Genomic DNA, 23,805 nt, shown 5'->3' with positions numbered 1-23,805 from the left:
CTTTTAGATTTTTTTAAATTATGAACATAGGAGGACTTATTCAGTACTACCTACATTATTCAGTAATAAATAACTATTGTAATTATTTAGACATTGCATTTGCAGAACTTACATAAATGACCTCAACCGAGTATTTAAACTATACAAGTGTAAAACATGCTGTAGCTCAGAAATAAAATCACTCATCTACCCTTAACTTCGACTCAAGGGGAACATTACTGAGAAAGTCACAACAAGGTGGCATCCTTAATACATAATAATGACACATGCAGGAAATGCACCATTATTTATACATGTGACGTGCTGTAAATTGCTTCCATCATCAGAACTAATTGTAGTGATTATTAATGCAGTGTTATGAACTGTCAAAATTGCTGTATGTAATTACATTTGTGCAAATGCTTCATTACCTGCCTAATGAATTTGGCATATATGCACATGTAAACCACTGTTTTTGTTAACATAATGAAGGGCATTTTTTTCCCCCCTTAGCTACTGATGTGGAACTGGTTTGACCTATATTATAAAGTTCAAACATCCCCCACCAGGAAAATAAAGAAAAAAATAATAATAAAAAAACCCCACCTTTGATCTGGTTTATTTTCATACTCAGCAACAGAATCACATAATGCCAGATATTTAAATAACAGCTTCAGAGAAAAATTGTGTCCCCCTTATTCAGTATAAACAGTTGAGTTGAAATAACTTTGGTGTGTGGGTTACTTGACCACATCTTACCTCTGTATGAGTCTCCAAATAATTGCAGAGGACGTTGAGGCAAACAGTGAGGTCTCTAGTACTGAACAGGTATCTTTGATTCCAGCCTGGAGGGCCAAACCTGAGTCTACTAGCAATGCAAGTGTGAAAATAGCAAAGAGAGAAAAGGATGCTTTTAAATTCCTGTTCTCTGCTACGCAGTTTAAGGGTATCCTGCCAAAATAAAAAAGGAATACATTTATCCACTTAACAACTGGCAATGTAATTGATAGCTGTTCCCACCTCAGCTGCTGAAATGGAGCACTCACAAGCCTGAGGTCTGAAGAAGAGTGAGATACTGTGATAAGCGACTATTAGGCAGTATTTTTGGCAGTATTTCCCAGAAACAAAATTGTTGATTTTTATTTACCTTTTTATTTACAAACGTCCCTTAGGAAAGAGACCTGTTGTGCGACTGAAACTAACGAAAGTAGAGCTCTATAAATATCACTCAGATAAGCACTATAGTTTCTTAGCAGAAAACTCCATAGGCTTTATTTATTCCAAGTAGAATATTTACCAGTTTAACATTTATTGAAAAGCACACTGTTCCTTCAGATTTTACGCTGTTTCCCAAAAAGTCATGTTTGAAAGTTAAGTTTAATCACTTTTCTTTTGCTTTTGTAGTGTTGGCAAAAAGTCTTGAGGGTCTTGAGACCCTCAAGAGTCTTGAATCCAAGAGCATTGTCCAAACCCTCCTTGAACTCCAGCAGGCTTTGTGTTGTGAGGACTTCCCTGGGGAGCCTGAATATATTACTAAATGGCTAAAGTAAAAAATTCTGCTTACCTTTACCATGGTATGCTTTGCTGGCATGAGTAAGCTTGCTACTGCAGCACCTCCACAGCCGACCTGCACCAGATTTGGAGATCTCTCTACAAGTTCCTCAGAGCAGGGATAACCAGGGACTAGGAGGGATGCAGGCTGAGCCCATCCAGGGACACTCCTGTTTTCCCCATTTTTACCTCTTCCTTCACCTGCTTCTTCCTCTCACCAAGCAACTATTGCACAGAAAAAGAGCAATAGACAACAACAAACAGTGCATAACCCTTGCTCATAATTTTCCTTCTTTATGCCTAACCACAGGAATTCATACATAGGGTAGTGAGGCATTGCTTGAACATCTGGATGCATAAATCTACACTGTGGGAGAATGGATGTGGTTTAACCTACCAAAAATTAAGAGCTTCACAAAGTTAGCAAGTACCATTGAATAAAATAACTTTTTTTTTTTTTTTTTTTTTCATAAGACTGCACCACTGGGTAAAGCTCATGTAATAAATGCACCTTTTTCTATCTTTCTAAACATAGTTATTCATGTCTATACCAAGATATTTAATAATATGCATGCAGGTACTATTGTCACACCTTTCTTCCCAACATTGACAGAAAACATGGAGGCAGCACAGGACACAGGCAACACCCTGTAGCTGCCATTTAGTTTGGAAACACAAAAATCCCAAAGTTCTGGCCTGCTACACAACAGTCATGAACACCATCAATTCTCCCCACAGAGGAAGGAATATTTAAAACAATCTAATGAAAAAAAAGTCCATCTTGCTTTTACCTGGTCAAAACTGTGGAGTGTAATGTGTAGATTAGCTAGCATCCCCATAGGAGGTTCACTAGTTATTTTAACAGAGTTTTCTAGTATTCCATGAGGAATGATGTGCTCTTCTGGGGTTGGAGCTGGTTCAGCACTAATGCAGATGTGGAAGTCAGAGTGACTTTCTTCACTGTATTGCTCAAGGAGTTTTTCCAAGGTTACTAGCCACTTGGCTACAGATGAATATTCTGTTGGAAAACAGACACTGTTTATGGTAAGATAACAGATACATTTGTTATCTTAAGACATAATTATTGTGGGTTTATAATGAAAAACAGTTATTTAATTCAAAGCATCATTTTATTATTAAATAAATTGATAATGTAAAGAACAGCCTTAAATAAGAGCTTGACCTCGTGGAGGTAATAAATTTCCTACCTGCTTCAAGGGCATATGCCTGAAGCCAACACAATTTTATTTATTCATTTATTTTTAAAGTATTTCCCAGAAGTGATGCCAGGTTAGTCAGAAAAGCAAAAAGTTTTTTTGTGTATAATTATACAACACAATCCATAGTAAAAAGCTTCACCTTTTTGCTCATGTAGTTCTCTTTAACATAAAGGTGGAGGCTATAGGTATTTGAATCAAAACCCAGAAGACTAAAGCTTGAGAATTACTTTGTACATCCAAATCCCATTGGCTGCAGTTGGCCTACCACCACTCGGGATTTAGTTCAAAATCTTTATTTAGTCTTCTTTTGGACTTTCCCCAACCTTTCACTACCAAAAATCTTCACAGCAGAATTGTCACCTCCTTCCTCCCTTAGGAGCACGGCTTATGTAACAGACTAGAAAATGGAGAAGTTCTGCAATACCAGAAGCCTCTTGCTTGTTCCCCTTTATTCCTGTGACCTCACACATGCCATGAAGCTGATTTAAGGTCCCTGCCATCTTCCATTTTCTCATTCAGTCCCCAGAGCAGCTAGGAACTCTGAAATACATCTGAAAACCATCTCTCTTCTTTCCTTTACAGCAACACTTCTATGCTCACTACAGGAAAAGCCAGGCTATTTTCAGATCAGTGCAACTAGCTTACTCCTGTGAAACCTGGTTAAAGATTTCTTTCAGCTGAAATGTGGATGAAGCGGTCAGTTTGCATGTCTGCACAGTGCTTGGCATGTTAAGACCCCTCAGTGACATTATTTCAGTCGGCAGACAACCCTAAGTCCAGCCTGTCTCCTCATTTGTTGTGGGCAACCTGGTTGACAGCCAAATGTGTGTTGCTGAGGTTAAAACCAGAGGAGGCGGCGATCACCGGCAATAACCTCCTAAATATCAAGATCTGGAACATGCATTTTTCCTAGGTTTCTGGACAAAGGGATTGTTACAAATATCTCCTAGCTATTTAGCATGAAAGAGTGGGAGGGAAGCACCTTCTTTCAGTAGCACTGACAGTTGTAGTGTCTCTGTCAACACCATCATTAAGGCAGGAGTCAGGGTTTGCTAGGGCATTGCACAGGTCTTTTTGTCTGCTGCAGAGTGGGTTCTCAATCCATACAATGCTGGCCAAAGGTGTTGCTCCTATCTCGGGAGAGCAGCACTCCAGCGGTAATTATACAGTTTCCAAGAGCAAGTCAGGCCCGTTTTATTAAAGTCTCCATCATGGCCCACTGAACGGACCAGGAGTTCTTAATTATGCGGGGGAAATGTATTCCTGGAGATGGTTCTCCCTAGGCACATGTGTGTAATCTTTCCTGCTCCTCCTGGGAGGATGAGGATAGTGTTAAGCAAAATCTGACAACATATAAATATAATGTTTATCCTTTTACAAATTCAAGCTAAAAAGAAGAAGATTATTAGCCATTTAACACTTCTTCTGTAACCCGCTGTATATTTTGTGTGTAATCTGGGAACATCCCTCCAACTGAGCAGACACCCACCATCAGAGAGGCCATTGAACACTCACTTGGAGAAGAACCCAGTGGCCATGTGTGGCATTGATTGCCTCCTCTGCAACTATCTCCTGCTCTTGTCTTAAAGAGATGTTACGAAATCTTCCAGAGTCTATAGTGAAACCAAGCTTTTCGCCTGTAAAAGAAGTAATTGGGGGAGAGTGAGTGACAGAGGGGGAGGAGATAGGAAAATTAGCAGAGCAGAAAGGAAAAAGAATGATAATGCCCCCATTAATTTCACTATCACTTGTGCAATACATATTACTTCTTCTGAAGCACTTCACTAAACCCTTACAATTTCAACAAGCAAAATTGCGAGCTCTCAACAGTGGCCTTATTGCTGGTATTAGAAAAAGCCTGCAGAAATCTGTTCCCTTGGTTTTAAGATAATGAACCTTTTGACATTTTGATAGATGCTCGGCATTGTTACTGAGCTTTAGAAACTCTTACAGGGGGTACAGAGCAATTCCGTTATGAAAAAGGGAGCAACATGTGGTAGATACCACATCAGTTTTTTAACTGATTGGTTCAGTGGGTAAATGCACAAGCCTCTCACCTTGTGAGGCCTGAGTTTAAATTGAGCACAGTGAGGTCACAGCTGTATTAACCTGGTATTCTCACCATTGTCTGCAGGGAATAGCAATCCTAAGTATAAAGCGACAGAGCCCTATACAATTGAATATAGTTTGTATAATGACCATTATTTAGTCACAGGGGGCACAAGATTACATGAGCATGGAGAAAATTGCCCTCTGGCCCTCATCTAGTCAAAAGGTAGAAAACAGTACAAAGGAAACCTGCATTATGCCAAGCACAGGAATGCTCAGTCTAAGAATTTCTTACTGTAACACTTATGGCCTTACACTTTTCATCCACCCAATTTACCGTGAATATGGTGGGGGTGGAAGAAACTTTAGAAATCGAATCTTCTGCTGAAAATAAACCCTGCCCAACTTTCCCATATTAACGTGTACTCCATTTTAATGAGAGATGATTCCAGAAGGCTTTGTTCTGTTTAGTAAAAATACACTCATACACACACGTGCTTATAGGCACATACATACAAACATATACATAGATATCATATATTGATATATCTACATATATGACACTGTATGCTCCATTTCAATTGGGAGCTGAATTTTTCTTATTTAGTTGGAGCACAGCTGAGTGATCCTTGCACCAGAAGCAAATAAGAAGCTTACCTAGTGTCTCCATGTCTTCAAGTGGATTCACTCCTGGAGACAAGAAAAAACTCAGGAGTGGTTGGACTGCTCTCTTCGTATGATTTTGCTAAGTCCATCCTCATGCCTTCCACATATTTTGAGCCAAGCTTTTCCTCCACAAAGTTCTTACATGTATAGAAAACGTGCTAAAGATCAGAAATGATTTCTGCTACAGGTTTCTAGCCTGCACTATTCTTAGACCGGAGCTGCTGACAGCGATGGTCTAAGTGGTTTCATTAAAGACGGCGTCAGGGAATTGAACTGAAGGCAAAAAGGGGAGCCAGATGGTGAAGTGAGACAGAGGACAATCAGTTTGTTTTTTCTATGGGATAGAGACCACATGACAGAAACTAGCTACTTTTGAATGAGAAAGGACCTTTTCATTAACTGAATCCAAAAAGTCGTTATATGCAGGCAATGCTGCCATGTAAAGCTATGGTAGCTGGGCAAAAAAAACACCCAGAACAAAGAAACTGCTTTTGCAGAAGGCATCTAAATAGGTAAGAACAGTAATGGCGTGGTGTGGAGGATCAGGTCTATGAGACCATCACTTGGGATCAAAAGATTAAAACAGCGCTACAGAACAACTGAGATGAGATCATGTAAGTATCCACAACTGAATCTTTGTTGTAGAACAGAATTTTAAAAATGGGAGACCCCCAAAATTTCATCCCATGGGGTTAGTTAACAGTCCTGATATGATAATGAAAACTAACACTTTCAGCTATTAATGACATAACTTACTCTATTTTTGTTTATTAATGAGCACTCTCCTCAGGGTACTATATGCAATCTAAAAGAAATCACAAACACAGCTCTCCAAATATGCCACAACTTGTGTCTCACTACACCATCTCTACATAAATTCATCACGAGCAAAACATTGTCTGGGAATGGCCACAGTCACTGATTCCAAATTCCGGTTGACCACTCAGTTTTAGAAGTTATTTGCCTGCTTCTTAAGATCTCTGTCTTCTCCACACTGATAACACAGAAGCCACCCTCTCACATACTCACCCTGGCAGATGTACTGTCAGGTTTCTTACCTGAGAGCATACGTCATTCTGTCCGGATGGAGCACCCTCAGTATGATTAGTTTCTCTAGAAAGCCTTTGTTTTTCCGTATCTGGACATTCTGAGTCCACCTACTTCTTCTTCTACCTCTTGGTGGATAATTCAATATCTTTATCTACCTCCTTGAGCACATCCATCACTGCCATAGCCTGGAAACATACCAAAGATATAAATGCAGAGGACGTACCTTCTCTGTGAAGGCTGAAAGAGGAAGATAAATATTGTTACTATTGGGATATGTCAAAAAGTCTCATTTAACCAATTACAGGGGACTCAGGACTTACTTTGAAATACTAAATTACATATATATGGTATTTATAACTATATAATACTATTTTACTATATAATAGTATTTATAAGAGTTTATTTTGGTCAGTATTACCATACTGTCTGCTTACTGTTAAATAACAAGATATGACAAACTGGAAACCTTGTAAGGGACATTTACTATAGTAAGAAACAGTATGAAGATCAATATTATATTTCTAGGCAACTGGACAAATTATAGTATAACAGGATTTCCTCATAAACCACAACACACAATGCCTAAGGAAAAATATATTCAAAATCAAAGACAACTCTTTGAAAGCATCACTATTTCTACTACAAATTCCTGTGGAATGTATTACTTTATCTGAGATTGTCTAGTTGTAGCTTGCCTCCAGAAATAACATCAAAAAGGATTTAGAACTAAAAAGCAATTTTCACAACCTGCCCTAATGGCACTCCATGACTGAGTAGTTAAGAAGTCAACAGGACTCTTGTAAGTGCATTCAACTCTGAATCGAAGAAGGAAATCCAATTCAAGTGCTTCTATCTCTTTACTTCTTAGAAGAATCTTGACAATGTACAAAATTGAAAAAGGTCATCAGACTTGGTTCAGAGGCACTTCTGCCTTGAAGTATTCACCACTCAAAGTCTCATCGAGTAGGGAGCTCAAAGCCACAAGAATTCCTATTGCTGCATTTTCTGAATCTCTGATATAAGAATTAACATCTTGTTTTAAGATTGCTTTAAAACACTGATTTGAAATCTATTGCAAATAGAGTAATCTTATATATCTGCCTTTAAAGGTTGTGACAGATTTTCCCAAAACCATTCCTTCACACACACACAGCTGAATTTATCTTTACTGTTAAAGACACCTTGAAAATCAAATTCAATGTGACAGTCAAAGCTTTTTGCAGAAAATGTAATTACTGTAAAAATGTAATTTCATTTATGTACTGAATGCCAAATTCACACAAGTTTTAAAATAAGCTAAACAATATCAGCATTTTTTTCCTTTAGCTTGTGGGAACATAAACAAACAAAAACATAAGTCTTGCACACTGAAGTTAACCTTACGCAAACTTAGCTACAAATTATTTTACTACTGAAAAAGTAAATACTTCTGAATTCCATCTAATTATCTCCATGTGTCCTTTTTATGGCTCAAAAGATGGAGAGAAGGGCAAATAGTGCACTCCTGTCTCCATCTTCATTCTAGGCCCTCTGTATACTGCAAGCACTCACAAAGCTTTGGGAAAATTGCAAATCTTGAGTTGATTTTTTTGATGATGATTGTGGTAGTTTTTTTTTTTTTTTTTTTTTTTTTAAATATTGTTGGAGGGATAGATCCAGTATTCTTTTGATGGCAATTTAGACTTTGTAGAAGTAGGCTGCAGAACTATAGCAACTGAATGAATCAGTTCTGGTACATGAACTGAATGCATACCAAAAAAAGGATCCTCAGTTTCTAGTAGGGTTTCTTCTAGCTGTTTTATCTCTTTAATCACATATATTGAAGAAAGAAGTGACACCTTTGCCATGGCACTCTATAATCTCTCTGCTTCCTGACATAAATACATCTTTTTCCCTTTGTTAATAGCCCCTTCTCTTTCCATCTAAAAATGTATTTAAAAAATCAGAAATTTATTGTGCCCCATATTCTGGCTTCTGTCTACACTATAATTATGGCAGAGCTTATTTTTCAGTTCTTGTATAGATTTCCAGTGTTCTTGATCCATCCCAGTACCACGGCTATAAAAAAGTCAGAGTTAAGCATCACAGTGCTACAAGCCTGGGTGATACAAAGAAATCCATCTGTACTATGATGCAGAGAAATCACCAGTTTTCTCTCCCCTTGCCCTTCTCTCTTCTTTCTCTTCCAAATATTTGTCTGCTTGTTACTTCCATTTATATACTCTGTAGAGTGATTCCCTTTTTCCTATCACCCTCCCCCCCCAAAGTGGATTCCCCAATTTATAACTTTTTACTTCCTTCATGAATGGTTATCTTCTAATTTAATCCCCACCTTTGTTACTGATCAGCTCTGTGATACAACATCTTTGGAGCAAGCTCTTCAGGGCAAAATCTACCACAAAGAAAAGTAATCCCTGATCTTTTTCCAGGATTTACAGATTATAAAATTAAAAGGAAAAATAGCAGCCTGAATGTGATATGTGTATTATTAAGAGAATTCTTATTTTACTATACCACATCAATTCCAATATTAACTATATAACCACAAGCAGTTAAATCATGTCATCTATCCTCAATGTAGCTTCATAAAGTCACTGCAGTATTTTAAATAAATAGAGTTGGATAAAAGCGTCTTTGGAATTTCTGCAATTCTGATTTATATTGAAGCAGAAATCACACTGTGTGAGAAACTGCACAGCCATCATGCAAAAAGATAACTTGCTTAGGCAGAGGCATCACCTTCTACAGTAAGAAACAGAAACCAATAATATCAGCAACATCAATCAGAAAAATTTTCCTCACCTGAGAAGCAGTTTGGGCCAGGAGATGAGCTTATCCTTTTCAAAAAGTCCTTGGCTCATAAAAACAAATGTTGAGTATGTGACAGCTTCTGTCAGACTGGAGATACACTACTGAATGTCTTCAGCCTGCTTAATTGCTTTGTGGAAGACTGCTTTGAAGGCCTGTAAATAAAGAAAATTATTTTAATTTATTTAATTCCAGAATTCTGTTTGTTTTCCTGCATGCAAGATAACCAATCAGTTTCTGACTGTAGGCTTCTAGAAAGAGATGTCCTTAGCAGTCTAAAATGCAAGGCACTAGGGGTTGAACCATTTCTGACAAGAAGCTTTGAGGAAACTCAGCAATCCAGGAATGAAGGCTGCAAACTGCAATACTCTTCTTCTTCCTTATTTAACTCGGCAGGAATATCCCTCTCACTCAAGAAAGATGATAATTTTGCAGCGGGTTATCTTCCTTCCTTATAGCATCAAATAATTTGGATGATTTGCCACAGCAGGTTGTTTATAGAGAACCCCTGACAACTCTTGCTACCTGACCCCACAGGACAGCTGCACAAAAGGCAGGCAAACTTCAGAAGCACGGTCAGAAAACACCATCAGAACAGAGGCAGCCAACAACGAGAGACCAGTGGGGAGGTACTGTGCTAGGAATCAGCAGGAAATCACAGTACTCTCCTTTCTCAGACATGCAGCCTTGCTACCGTAATGTCGTACCACCTCTGCTACAAATAATAACCAACACATTGGGCATCACTGCTGGGGGTAGGATTTTGCTCCTTGCACTGCAAAACTAAATCAACAAGATAACTGTTTACCTTCAGTGAGTACCAGTAGACAGGGTTGATGCTGCCCAGGCTATTACTAACGAATTAAAGAGACGCTCTTATGGCTGTTGGTCTGTAAAGCTGTCTCATCACATTACTTTGAACTTCATTTTCTTTGGCTTCAGCTATCTATAGGATGACAGTTGCCTCACTTATTTTTTAATCCATCATGATTATACCACACAATTACCAAAACATTCCTATCAGTACAAGAAAAAAATATGGATACACTCTACCAAACTGACTATTTCAGACAGCAGCAAATATTTAAGGTAAGCAAGCTTCTGCTTGGACAAACATTAGGGAATAACTTCTCCACAGCAATGTGCCTGTTCACTAGTAAAAACATGGAGATCACATATAAATATATTTATTCACATTTCATGCTGGTATTTCTCTTACAAGTACTAACTCAAGCACATAAATCAAAAGGAAAATAAAATAATTGTGCGGCAGCTACATACCATAAATACGAAACTGTGAATACGTGGGTGGACAGCACTTGCTGGACAGACAGGAGTTTGACAGTTTCTAGTTCATAGACCTATTTCACTAAAAATAATTAATAATACACATTTTACAAGTGACTTCAAGCTGTTAAAACCAGTTCAAACATTATTATGTTGCACTGTATTTCTGTTGCAGCTGACTTTGCTGATTAGAGTTTTTCTACAAGTTTACTGTCATCTAAGAAACTTTCCTGGCAGCTGACAGACTGAGCAGCATGTCCTTCTCCAGCTGCTTGAGCTCAATCTTGAAGCAGTTCTACTGCTTGACCAGCACTGACTAGCAGAGAGAATGAAAACTCTGTACTCAAACAAAAAAAAATAGCAGTAAAAATGCTGGTTTTTAGCGTTTGTGAGCTATTTTTATGTAATCGCACCAGATGATTTAATTTAATTTCTGAAGGAGGTAGTTCATCTTCTGTCCCAGTACATTAGAATTAAAGTTCCGGGACACCCAAAGCAAGAATGTCAAGATCACGGTCAAGGAGGAGACCACACTCACCATGGACTAGAACTTCAGTTCTCTCCTAACTTCCTTCCTCCTCAGACTACACAAAAGGATTGGGATCTTGCCAGAGAAGGTGAGTGGTAATCTACGTGGCAGTTGAGAAACCAAGAATAGCATGAAGCTGGAGAACGCCACTAGGGGAGCAAGCAGGGTGGGGAAGTATGGTCAGTCTGCTCTGCTGGACTGGCCCTCTGACACTGCAAGAGTTTAACCAGTCTTGTTGGGAGTTCTCCATCAGAATCTGACCCTTACACTAAAAAAACCTACATGATGTAGGTGTTGGAAGTGTACAACCACATGTGGAGCAATGTGCAGATGCAGAAGAAAATGGAAAGTTGTTTTCACACGGTGTTCCCAAGTATACTGCTTTCATTCTTCAAGGGGTAATTAAGCTCTCTGACCCAGCCTGCCCTTGCATAAAGCAGAAGTACCTCAAAGAGACGCAGCTAATCTTTGCCGATGAAGTTTGTGAAGTGTAAGAGCTAACTGGACAGAGAAATAGGAAGAATTCTTACTACTCATTTCATACCCTTAAGATACCCTTAAGCACTTTTTCCATTTTTTAGACTAGTCTGCTCAAGGTCCTCTTTATAATCATATATAAAAGTATTTCTGTTTATAAAGTACCATACATTGGCTATGACTGCAAGAACCACAGAACTGCACCTCTGTAGGAATAAATTATAGTTCATTAACCAAGTACCCCAGGTCCTAACCAAATGCCATCATATCCTCTTATGGACTGGCATGAAGTTTTATTTGCACTTATTGGCTGAATATCACTAAAGCACAAAGCACTGTACAAGGCTTTAATACTGTACTGTAAAATAATTGCAATGCACAGAGCAAACTGAGCAGTAGAAAGAAGTGTGGGAACAAGATCACAATACATTTAATTTCTAGGAAAGCTTTAGGTCTAGCACAGCCCTCTTGGAGCACCAATTTGAGCAAATCTATAGAAACACTTTCTACACTTTGCGGTATCTGACCCTTAAAATCTTTCTAATATGTGGGTTACTAGCAATTACTGTACAGCAGATTCAAACAGGCATATTAAAGTTAGCCTTACAATCTCAAAAGGAGCAACGGACAGATCAAAAGATAGTCTTTACCTTACGATTTTCCAAGTCTGGCCTTTCAGCACCAAGCAACACAGCCAGCTACTGTTCTTCCAGCCCATCCCTGGTGATAGTGAGATTAATGAGAGTGGTCTGAGCCTGCAGTTCTGGCTTGTATGAGAGTTAGCCAACTTAGTGTGAAAGATGAGACAGAAATTCCTGTAGAATTCACATTCTTTTTCTTCAATTTGGTTATATCTGAGAAAGAATAAAATGCACAAGAATGGGAAAAAATCACAAATATCCTAATTACAAAAAGATGAGCATTGTGTGATCTTGACAGCACAAGAAGTGGATACAAACCAAACTTTATGTGCCTGAACCTTAAGGAACAAAATGATGATGACTGAGCACACCAAAACTATATGAAAAATACATACAGCGTTTCCTAGTTGGCATAGCTTCCTTTCCACATACAGTAGACACTGGTAGATTATTCACTGCTGTGCTGAAGAGTCTGTGGCTTAGGGGTAAACTTCTATCTTTATTGCTTATGACAAGCTTAAGAGAGTTTTCAAACAATTCTTCATCAAATAGCTGTTAGTTCTTACAGTTGTTTCTTTAAATACAGTTTTATTTATTTATTTATTTATTCTGTACAGCGATGGCTGCTTTGAATATTTTCTTCCAAGAAAGGAGTTCCAAATATCTTTTTTTTTTTTTTATAGAAGTCTGTAGAGCGTTTATGCAATAGAATGCAAGTAGATGGAAACTAATTTCATAAAACTCAAGTTCACATTAAGCCCAATCAATTTTTAAAGTGATTGCAGTACTACAGATACTTAATATTAAAACACAACTCATGAAAGTCACATCAGTACATGAATAAAGCAATTCTCTGTTCAAACTTACACATTGCTTACTTTTTAGGATATCACAGTGCACTGCCAGAGTCAGGGGCATATATTTCAACTGTCAACATTCTTGCCTGCCTCTGACATCCCCTTAGCCAGAAGACATAGGCTAAATAAAATGGTGTGCTGAAAGCACTTCTGCATTTCACCAAGGACCAGGATGGAAAGGCAGTCACTTATGATACACTGCAAGTGAATTCCTAAGAATAACTTAATGCGACTGGTCCTAGGAAACCCATGACTCTACAAGACAACATTGGATGTGTGCACACTGTATACTAATTCAATGCAAACTACTGGAGATGAGCATTCCTGTCTTGTGCTTGCATAGTAGCCACATTCAGCTAGATACATTCAGCCAAATGGTTTTGTCCTTCAGGTAATTCAGCCTTCCTTAGATAGAGCTGAATTCACCGTTCAGTTCTGCAACTTGGATTTCAATTCCAACACTGTGGTCCCTTCATACCGTTGTAAATTGGCTACAGCTGTAGAGAATGATGCACTAGAGCTTGACACAGAGCAATTTTGCTGTACCTTCAACACACACATACACAAAGGCAAAAGACAGAAGCAGAGATCTGACAAAAGGTGACTTTCAGTTTGCTTTGCTAGTGGAAACACTTTACTAAGACAGTCACATTACATTCCAGAAGGTCTATGTAGTGATATAATAAGCTTTCAAGTTCTGGATTCGAGTACTTACTTTATGGGTTCTCAGTTCACAGGACCAATAAATTACCAAGTTCTTTGATTATCATCTATGAAAGGCAAAAACTACATAATGACTCAGTTGGTTTTATTACTGCTGCTATTCTAGGTTTTCTGTTAATTACAGATCTGGGAAAAATAAATGTTTTGTTATTGTTCTCACACGGTTCAAGGAGTATAAGCAACAACTATTTAGACAACTGCTTCATTTTTTTAAATGAAATGCACCCATTTAAAGGTTGACTCTGGTTTCTGAAGAAATGCAGCAGGTATAGGCACTATTTATGGAAGCCCTTGATAGAAGACATAGCAAAAAATTTACTCCAAAGAAATAACCCAAAGTAGATTTTGTCTTTAGTAAATTTTTCTTCTTAATCTCCTATTCCACCAGCAGAGGCTGCTAGAATGGACTGAATTAATGTACCATTCTAGTTAGGAAAAAAAAAAAGTATCTCTCTGTTATTTAAGAACATGCAAAGTAAATTAAAGAGAAATTCTTATCTGCTAGTGTTTTCCTGCCAAAATACTCATAGATCTTGAAAAAATGGATTAAGAGATTTGAAAGGGGTTTCCAAAGCACTTTTAAAATCCTGTGTAAATTTTAAGGAATAACTGAGTTTTAGCAAAAGCAAATATTTAGAATGAATATATTGCAGAAGCTTACACATGCAGCAAACTCTCATCTGTGAGAAGTCTAGGAATGAGTCTGCCAAAATCTGAGTTACCAGCACAAAGAACTGCTTTTCCCTTGTCACATACTGCCTAAGGAAACAATGCCTAGGACTTTCAAAAAGAGCATCTGATGAAGATGAAAAAAATCTTCAGCATTCAAACATGACCTCTTATCATGAAATGGCTTGAGTTTATGCAAACACTTTTCTGAGCAAACATTTTCATGCACTCAAAATTAAAAAGAGTACCTTTCAGGGTGGATGTTCTCCAAAACATGCTGTGACTCTAAATGGCAAAAACTAGGATAGCTTCCTATAAATAAATGTTTTGTATCAGCTCAGCGAGAATGAAAAGAAGTGATAAATTCTTGGACAGAAAAGGAAAGGGAAACAATATTTTTCTGTTTGAAGAAAGAGGGATAAACACATTTTCCAAAGGAGCCTTCTTTCACTTCCTGCTGCTTAAAATTAAAAGCTTCTGGAAAAGACTTTCAAACTCCAACAAGTAACGTAGAGAAAGCAGTTGAATAAATCAGGTGAAAACAAGTGCAGAATGGAGCTGTTACTAGGCAATCTCAGTAGGCAAACTGTGTAAGTTGGTCAAACTAGTTCAGTTGGAAAATGCTGCCTTAAAGTTGCACAGCTGGCGAGACGTTCAAGGCAAGGAAAGCTATCCCTGTGGAGAAACCAAAGGAATTGTCTTGCTGTGTGTGTGCATGAATAATAGTCATGCCTCATAAGAATGGAAACTTGTTAATACAAGCTACATTTGCACACAAATCAAATTTCAATACATCTTAAATAACCCTGAATAACCTAATCTTTCAACTGAAGAAACATGACTACCACTTTGTGAAGGTGCAGAGTAGATGAGTGGGTATAACAGTTCATATGGTGCATGCAGGGTCTTATGAACAACAAATTTATTCCTCTACCATCTCCCATATGAGTCAAAATGATATTGATCTGTACAGTTAAATGCCTACATCCAGTTATCTCCAAAACAGTGGTTCTGGGGAGATGGCATAGGAATTGCAGAGATAAATTACAGTGATAAAACTCTTTGGTCTGTCCAGACCAAACCTATTCAATGGCACCACTTCTCTTTCTGAACTAGCAGGTTAGTGCCAAAAAATCTGTACAGAATTGGCACCTGTTTACTTCCATGCCTTGATTTATCTGCTCCACTAGATCTCAGTACGTGCATTCTGAATCACTTTTGGATACCTTGCTATTAAGACCTAATTTCTCCCCCCTCCTGCCCCCGGTTATGCCTTTCATGGTTACATACAAACATGTACCACAACAGATAGTTTTTGAAATTATTTTATTCACTTTTGTCCTTTCTCCATCCTCTCAGAAAATATACTAAATTATTTTAATAATCATCTTAGCAATTTTTAGCCATTGTCAACATCAGGTCACAGCCTAATATATATTAAGACCCACTGAGCAGGTTTGCAGGTCCAGAAACCTGAACTAAACTAAAATACTCAAGCTTCAACACCTAAAGCTTCTTAGGCTTCTAACTCTTAACTAAAGCACTCAAGTAAAAAGTCTGATTTGCAGAGATAACAAGTAACTGTAGTTCACACTATAATCACCCAACTTTTGAGAAAAATGTAAATTCATACATATATCTGAAGTTCTCTGAAGCTCAGAATCTCTTTTGCAGGTTTCATTCAAAAACAATACCAGAAGCTGATGTTACAGAACATCAAGGAGTCTGACACAAGAACGATCTTGGTAAACAATGTGGGGAGGAATATAATTTTATGAAGTTGCTTCACAGATCAGCAAGTTCTCTAATATGCAGGCTAGTAAATTTGCTTTGGAAGGAGTACAAGTTGATAAATCTCCCTAGCTATGCTTTCTGTCGATTAATATGATAAGATATATTTTACTTAAAATTAGGATTGTCTGAAGCTCAGTGGATTTAATTATTTGTAATTATCCAGTTGTTGTCAGTATGTGGCCATTTTATGACAGTGGTATCTACTGTGTGGGTCAGGTTCAACTGTATATCTTTTCAAACACAGAATTAATGTACTATTGATGAAACCATTACTAGAACCAAATTAAAGTCTGGGCTGATGTATTGGTCCACGGGGTGCTGTCAGACATGAAAGGAGTAATTAGTATTCATTACTTCATACTCTGCAACATTCCAATTATTAATGAACTTCAACTGCTGGACTGCACCATATCTATCACAAATACCTTTCTAGTCTTTCTTTATTAGGAAGAAAAAAAAAAATCCAAAGTGCCTGACACAACTACTAAGATAAACAAATAACAGAAATTAATCCAGAATGAGGAAAACTCTGTTTATTTGGTAATAAAGGGGTGTATATATTACTATTGCCCCACAGAGGAGACCTGCTACATCTTCAGTGAGCAATGGAACATTAGGTCACGTAATGTTGCTAAAATATTCACACAAAGAACTTATATTTGTATCACAATAGCTTCATGCTTGTGTGAGTGTGTACTGGTCTGCTGTGCTACATGGAAACCTCTGCTGAGTAAATGCAGATTTCTATTGCTGGGCCCCCCGTCCTCTTCAGTCCAACTTTTTTTCTACTGTTTTACATCCCTCTGTCTTGTGCCTTAAGCCTTGTTATACCTTGCAATCTGACTCTCATCTCTCTTTTAGACCAGTATAATTCTAATTTTCAGTAGAATGTCTTCACTGGAGATTCTGAAAATGAACCTATATGGTCTTACATTGAAGTACTTCAAATACTATTGCCATTACATAGAAAGGCAACAATAAAGAATCATTTCAAGAGGACATACTGCAGGGTAAGAGTGTATCGTCGAGGAGCTTCAAGTATTCACAGAGATGTGAGCTGTTACTTAAATTTACTGTGTGAACATCAAAGCCTCAAATTCTGGAGGGAGGAGGAAGGAGAAAATCTTGAGTAATCTCTCCAAAACTAGAAATCAGTTTTTATTTAATATATCTTTCATATTTTCTCTTTGAAAAATCACAGTCTGTGCAAGTAGTCTAAATGCTCTTCGAGTAACATTTGAGAATGATCCAGGAGTGCTTCAGGGGTACCTCTGATTTTTTATTAGAATAAGCATCATATTCTCAAACTTGAAAGATCTAGTTCATGAATATGTTATTTGAAAACAGGAATAGAGCAGAAGAATACTTTAAGTCTTAAAAATAAATCCACATTTGAGTGGAGAAAATAACACAGCATTTCAGTTCACCGGATGAGGTATTTAATGAGGTTTATCAGGTTTACTCTCACGCTACCAAAAATCAACATTATTCTTTAGGCTGACAGCTGCATTGGAGACTCAACACTGGAAGCTTTCACGAAAAGTGATGGAAGAGAGTACAGACTAAAATGCTCTTGCACCAAGTGCTTGAGTACAAACTCAATTACTTCTCCTATTATCATCCCTGAAAATGTATCTAGAGGTACCTTAACTAGATCACAGGAAATATTTTTGATGATGTGTTCTAAACATTTTGACAACAGATGGGATTTGCAGCCAGCCCCTGAAAAGGACAGAATACTATGTCTGACTGCTTATCTGGTACCATCTACACTCCTGCCATAGCAATTTCAGAGAGGGAAGACGCAATAAACTCAGTTGTGTGTTACCTGGTTCGAACATGTATCTTCCACTTGAATACCCACCTCCAGACCTCTGGGCTGGAGCTCACAGGGCTGTGTTGCTGCCATCAGGAGTGAGAGTTTGGGACAGGCTCTGTCCTCAGACACTGCATAAGAAATGGGGCATGTGACTTTTGTTGACAACAGACTAGGTTTCTAGGTAAAGCTGAAGAGACATTAACACCACCACTATGTCTGCCTCAAAGGATTTGAGGACACTGTCAACTGGATTGGTTTGACACTCAGGGCACTGGCAATCATAGCAACCAAAAACTGGCTGCTCATCTCTGCCCCATGTTGTAGCACATCAGTTTTGCCTCATCAGCCTTTTATTTTATTTATTTATTTTTAAACCAGTTCCTTGATTTATTTCATGGGTTGGCCCAAAAAACAGCTATGGCAACACACTGCAAAGTGGAGGTATGGTTTCCTTAAGCCGATATTCCAGCTTGAAAATCCTATATATTGTTAAATCCAAATCTAGCCTGTCATTTCCAATACTTTCCCATTTTCTATAGATGCCTAAAATGGAAGTCAAGAAACATTTATTATATTTTGGCTTGGAAGAAACGAAAATACCTTTATACTCAAAAAAAAAAAAAGTTAACATTTTCAATGTGGTTTGAGAAAACTCTTATGCATGTCTATATTGTATTTCGAGTCCAATTTGAGAATTGAGAAAATAATTTTGTTATCTAATCAGATGCAGATACTAACATTTTAATATTTACTTATCAACAGTTTTAAAGCATAGCATTTTAAAAAGGAATAAATAACTTCATGAAGTGTTATGAAACAGTAAGCAAAAAGTAGAAAATCAAAGCATTGTAGATCCAGTCATCATGGAAAAATTCTGATTACTCAAGCTATACTTACCTTCCCTTTTTAACTGTATGCCTTCCAATCAGGAGATCAGGCATGGGATCAATAAAATCACCATGGTTTTGATTAGTATAATCTCTCCACAAGACAAAGGTCTTCAGAAAACTTACCATGAAAAAAAATATATCAAATATTAGATAAATGATCCTTATAGAAAGACAACTATAATAGAATTGAAGAAGCTTTTCTGAAAGAGCTTGGTTAAACCATACAAAACTGTTTGGACTTTCTCAGTTGTTAAGAGTTCTATATCTTTGAGTTCGATACATTTATGTCATTTCAAATGAAAAATGTACTGTTTCAAATAGAAAATGGTATTATGGATAAATAAGCTGCAGTGCTGTAATATCTCAAGTCTTCAAGTAAACACATTCCAAGACGCATCAATCCCTTACAAAACTTAGAGGAACTTCAGGGTAGTGAATGCAAAAGACGATCCTTCAGCACGCACATACCCTTTCTGTCCTACATGTATGACTTTAAGGTCAGCTCTGTATTTAGTCTTTATCTATTTAATTCCCTGTTGCTGGGGATCTATCATAAAAAAACAGCACTTGCAGTGTGTTAGAATGGTGGCATTTTCTGCTGACATCCGATCAGCAGGCAGTCCCTTGTTACTCCATGTTGTAGTCGTAGCATCATCCGTCAATGTGGCAATTGGGTCCAGGCCCTCCATCATAGGAACAGGAACCTTTGAAGCTGAGTGAAATATAATAAACCAGTCAGGTTACCAAGCAGCAAGGCATGACTCAGTGCAACACACAAGATAGAGCTAGGCTGATATAAATTAATATTTTCTAGGCAGGAAAGTAAGGAGGACCTCCGTAAACTATCAGATGCAAAATAACATACTAGGAAATGTGATGAGAATCAGTTTATTTTATTTATCTTGGGTTTTAAAAGATGTGTTTTCATTTAAGACATTTAATTCATAAAATATATTTGATAAAGTAAACCCATACATTATAAATTTCAGTGTATCTAGATTCTGATATTGCAAATTTCATGCTCAAGTATGCTCTTGAGCAGGTATTTCTGGTATATAAATATGTATTTAATAGCACAAAAATTACAAAGAGGATTCCCCTGGGATCTTATTAATACAGCTCAGCTATGTGTTAACGAGGTCACCTTCAAAACTTATAAGAGAGGGCAGAGGCAGCCCTGTGTAGCACCAGCAGCAGCCCTCATGTGAGTGCCTGCTCACTGAGAAGGAAGCTGTGAGCTCCATGCACACTAAAGCAGTCATCAGACAGCCCCCCTTGCTGGATACCAACATATTACTGGTTTTTACTGGTAGCCCCTAATTTTTCCATACTGAGATAAAGGAAAAACTCTCACCAATTCCTTCACCACATTATCCCAGGCTTCCCTATTTCTCATTTCTGGATTGAATTCTAAAAACATAAATTAAAGGAAATAATAGCGTAATCCATATTTGTCTATCTTCAGCACCATTCAGAGGTGTTTTAAATACTCCTGTAAAAAATTTCCTCCTCATTACACATGTATAGTCCTTAGTACTGGCTTGTAGATTTGAGATTATCTTAAAAGTGCACCCTAAAATCAAAAAACATGCAAATGTGATGGTTATTTAATAAAGAAAATTATTTCTTCTATTTAAATTGAGCCAAATTTTCACATTAGCATTAATAATAATAGAACAATATATCCAGTGCAGTTTCTGTGGCACAAACGTCATAGTTAGCATACTAGGAAAACAATTGGCTAAACCCTGATTCTAATCACAGAGTCCAAAATAAACTTAACGTTTGATGAACTTGCTGAAAATCCAAGCACAAAAGCACTAGACAGACATCCCTGCAAATATTTGACATATTAATTCCCTGCATATAATAATTTATTTATATGTACCAAAAGACTGACAATGTTCTTTCTTTTATTCCTGCACTGCAAGGAAAGCACTACGTTCAGCTCCATGAGCTGAAATACTTCCTTGTGGAAAAACCTAGCATCGGAGTGTTATTAGAATTTCTAATACACATTTTGACACAATGCAAGAAATGTATTTTAGTATACTGATACATCTACTGTCCTTACATATGCACAAAATGGATACTTTGTGACACAGAACTAGTTGGTATTCTTTCTAAAAATTACTATTAATGATCATCTATTTTTAACATCACTTCCTACATGCTTTTCTCTCTTCCTTTACCACTCTTCTCCACCTTTAGGAAAACAATCAAATCTGAAAGGAATTACTTTATTTCAATACTTTTCAGTGAAAGCATCTTAAAAAATACGAAGAGTATGAACTATTTTTATTTATAAAGGTGTTCCATCCATGTGAGGAGATTCTTAAGAGAGTAAAGAATGATGTTTGTTTCCAAGGCCCCACTAGTGAAAACAAATAAAGAGAGGACATTTTTCCTCACACAAATTGTTAAACTCTTGCAAAACAAACAAACAAAAAACAAACAAAAAAAAAAAACTGCAAAGAGATGTCATTGACTGCTGAACTTGTGAAGCTTGGATTTGGCTTTAAATATGTATTTCTAGAGCGTCCTCAGGCAGATCAACTCATTTGTGTGCCTTAACTTTGCGATTTGAAATAGGGGAAAGCATTCCACCCTTTACATGTTTGAGAGAATCCACTGCATTGATTGTGATACAATACTGTGATTTGTGGCACATGTAAAATATGAAGCAAGCCAGTCAGGAGCACTTAGAGTAGTGAGGAGGAAAGGAACATGTCCAGAGCTTCATGAAGAAGGATTAGCGAGGAAGACACAGTGACAGAGCTGTGAAGATGGTGACATGAGGACATCCTAGTACAGAGTGTACAGAAACAGAAGCATTTGAAGAAATTTCAGGCTACTCATACCACATTATGCTATAGCCATACTATATGAGCAACGTTAAGAGAGATGAAGCAGCAGCAGCTGGTGAAATAAGGTACAAGGCATATATTTAAGAGGCCAAGGAGTGAGAAAGATGTGCAGAGACAACTCTAAGAGTTAGAGCCGGTCTGTATTTATTGAATACTGTCATGGTTTCCTCCACGTATGGAGAAAGGAGCATTATGCAATACATGCACTGCTTGGAGCTGAAAAGCTAAACAGAATAGGTATCTCTACATTGCTATCAGTATTCACAGCATTTGCTATTACGCAGGTGTCACAAAGAGCAGAATTTCACATGGAGAATTGGAAAGGGAAGGAACTTACTTTTTCTTACCCCTCTCTCTTCCATTCCCTTCAAAATAACGAGCAAAATATATATGTACTAGAAAACAAACAGACTGCAATAGGTATTTTATAGACACTTTTAAATATGGTCAATAATCAATAAAAATATTTCACATTTGTGAAAAACAGTGACTTTAGGAAACCAGACCCTTCACTGGAGACTTACATTTTGTACATTTATTTATTTATTTATTTATTTACCACTTGTGGCTTTAGAAAGGGAATTCAGAAATGTTCCATCAATTCCTGGAGAGATGGTTTTGTGAAGGGTCCAAAGTAAGACACACATGCTGCTGCTAACATGACACCACCACATAAAGTTTTCTTTTGTGCTTTGAGGTTTTCAACAAATTGGCTCCAATGCACATTTTCAAACTGCAAAGCCAAATTAGAAAATGACAGCTCCTGAACAACTTAGAAGTGACAGAACATTTAATCTCCATGTTACACAAACAAAAGCACCATAGGAAATGTACTTTGCCAGTGAGGGATAAACTTCCTAAGGCCATAAGGCTGAAAACAATCTGTGCTTTCTGGTGGCAATTTGAACCCTTTGAATCTGAAAAATTAGAATGGAGCTCTTCATCAAAAGCATTTTATGTCATTTCCCCCCCCCCCCCCCCCCCCCCAGCTAATTGGTGCTTTTGTTTAGGGCAGGTACAGTACAGCAGACATACTGCAATATTGGCAGCATCTGGTATGCTGCTGGCAGCTACAGCATGGCAGTGGGGCTTTGTGCAATGTGCAATCATTTCCAGCCAGATTCAGAAGTCAGCATAAGGAAAGAAGACTACTAGGAAAAAAAAAAATAATGATTAAAAAAAAAAGTTTAAAGCTGTTTCAACATCAACAAAGATGTGGCTTATACTTTTATTTATTTATTTTTTATTTTTTATTTATTTATTTCCCAAGAATGGGGCAGAGAAAAAGAGTTTCTATATTTTTTCCTCTTATTTGTCTCGCTTGTTTTACCTATGAGTTCCAGAAACTTTACTGAGCTAAGAGCTGTAATGATCTGGAATTCACAAACTTTACCTTCTTTCTGATACTTGCACCTATACCAATTATACTTGTGAGAGAAAAAATGAATGATTGTCAAATACTTAAAAGAAATACATAGGAAGAACAGGCCACCTTTAAGCATAAATGAGACTGACTCTTATTTCATGGAACATTCATTTTTCAGAGTGATGACTAATCAAAATGTATTTTTCCAGTCCTTTATATGATCTAATCAAAATCAGTGAAAACCATGGAATAGAAAGCATCCCCCATAGTTTCTTTCATTAAAAAAAATAAATTTCTATGTGTACAACAACAGAACAACTGTTAAACTTGATATTTATTCCATCTATGTTTTTCAGAAAATCAGAAATATTTACTAAAATGGTTAACCAGAAGATTCAAGCTCTTCTAGTATAAAGTGGGAATATAAAATATCCACTAAAGAAATTGAATTATCTTTAAAATTCAGTGCTTAAGAGTTAGCATTTAAACTTTTCACAGTAAAAATGCAGGAACTCAGTATGTGAAGGCTTCCTAAACCCCAGTTATGTCCAAAAGAGATACCC

The 23,805-nt window shown here is 37.3% G+C and overlaps 1 protein-coding gene across 15 annotated transcripts in view; it reads right to left on the bottom strand.

The window, feature by feature from the left end:
* DNAH11 (dynein axonemal heavy chain 11) overlaps positions 1-23,805 on the bottom strand; it is an 80,725-nt gene that overhangs the window by 13,163 nt on the left and 43,757 nt on the right. For 9 of the 15 annotated variants that reach the window (XM_066991810.1, XM_066991805.1, XM_066991819.1 and 6 more), the window contains 11 exons: positions 22,214-22,271; positions 19,017-19,721; positions 18,129-18,247; positions 12,267-12,470; positions 10,605-10,692; positions 9,318-9,478; positions 6,524-6,752; positions 4,266-4,387; positions 2,322-2,548; positions 1,544-1,755; positions 739-847 (listed from right to left, as the gene is read on the bottom strand). In XM_066991810.1, coding sequence (XP_066847911.1) covers positions 19,531-19,721; positions 22,214-22,271 — 249 coding nt within the window. In that variant the 3' untranslated portion in view covers positions 739-847; positions 1,544-1,755; positions 2,322-2,548; ... (5 more) ...; positions 18,129-18,247; positions 19,017-19,530. Of the gene's footprint in view, positions 1-738; positions 931-1,543; positions 1,756-2,321; positions 2,549-4,265; positions 4,388-6,523; positions 6,753-9,317; positions 9,479-10,604; positions 10,693-12,266; positions 12,471-18,128; positions 18,248-19,016; positions 19,722-22,213; positions 22,272-23,805 lie in introns of all 15 variants that reach the window. The other 6 variants (XM_066991812.1, XM_066991813.1, XM_066991816.1 and 3 more) reach the window with 6 other exon arrangements.

The sequence above is a fragment of the Anser cygnoides genome, chromosome 2, assembly GCF_040182565.1.
Source record: "Anser cygnoides isolate HZ-2024a breed goose chromosome 2, Taihu_goose_T2T_genome, whole genome shotgun sequence".
In the NCBI taxonomy this organism is placed as follows: Eukaryota; Metazoa; Chordata; class Aves; order Anseriformes; family Anatidae; genus Anser; species Anser cygnoides.
This window is presented reverse-complemented; position numbering and strand designations above follow the sequence as displayed.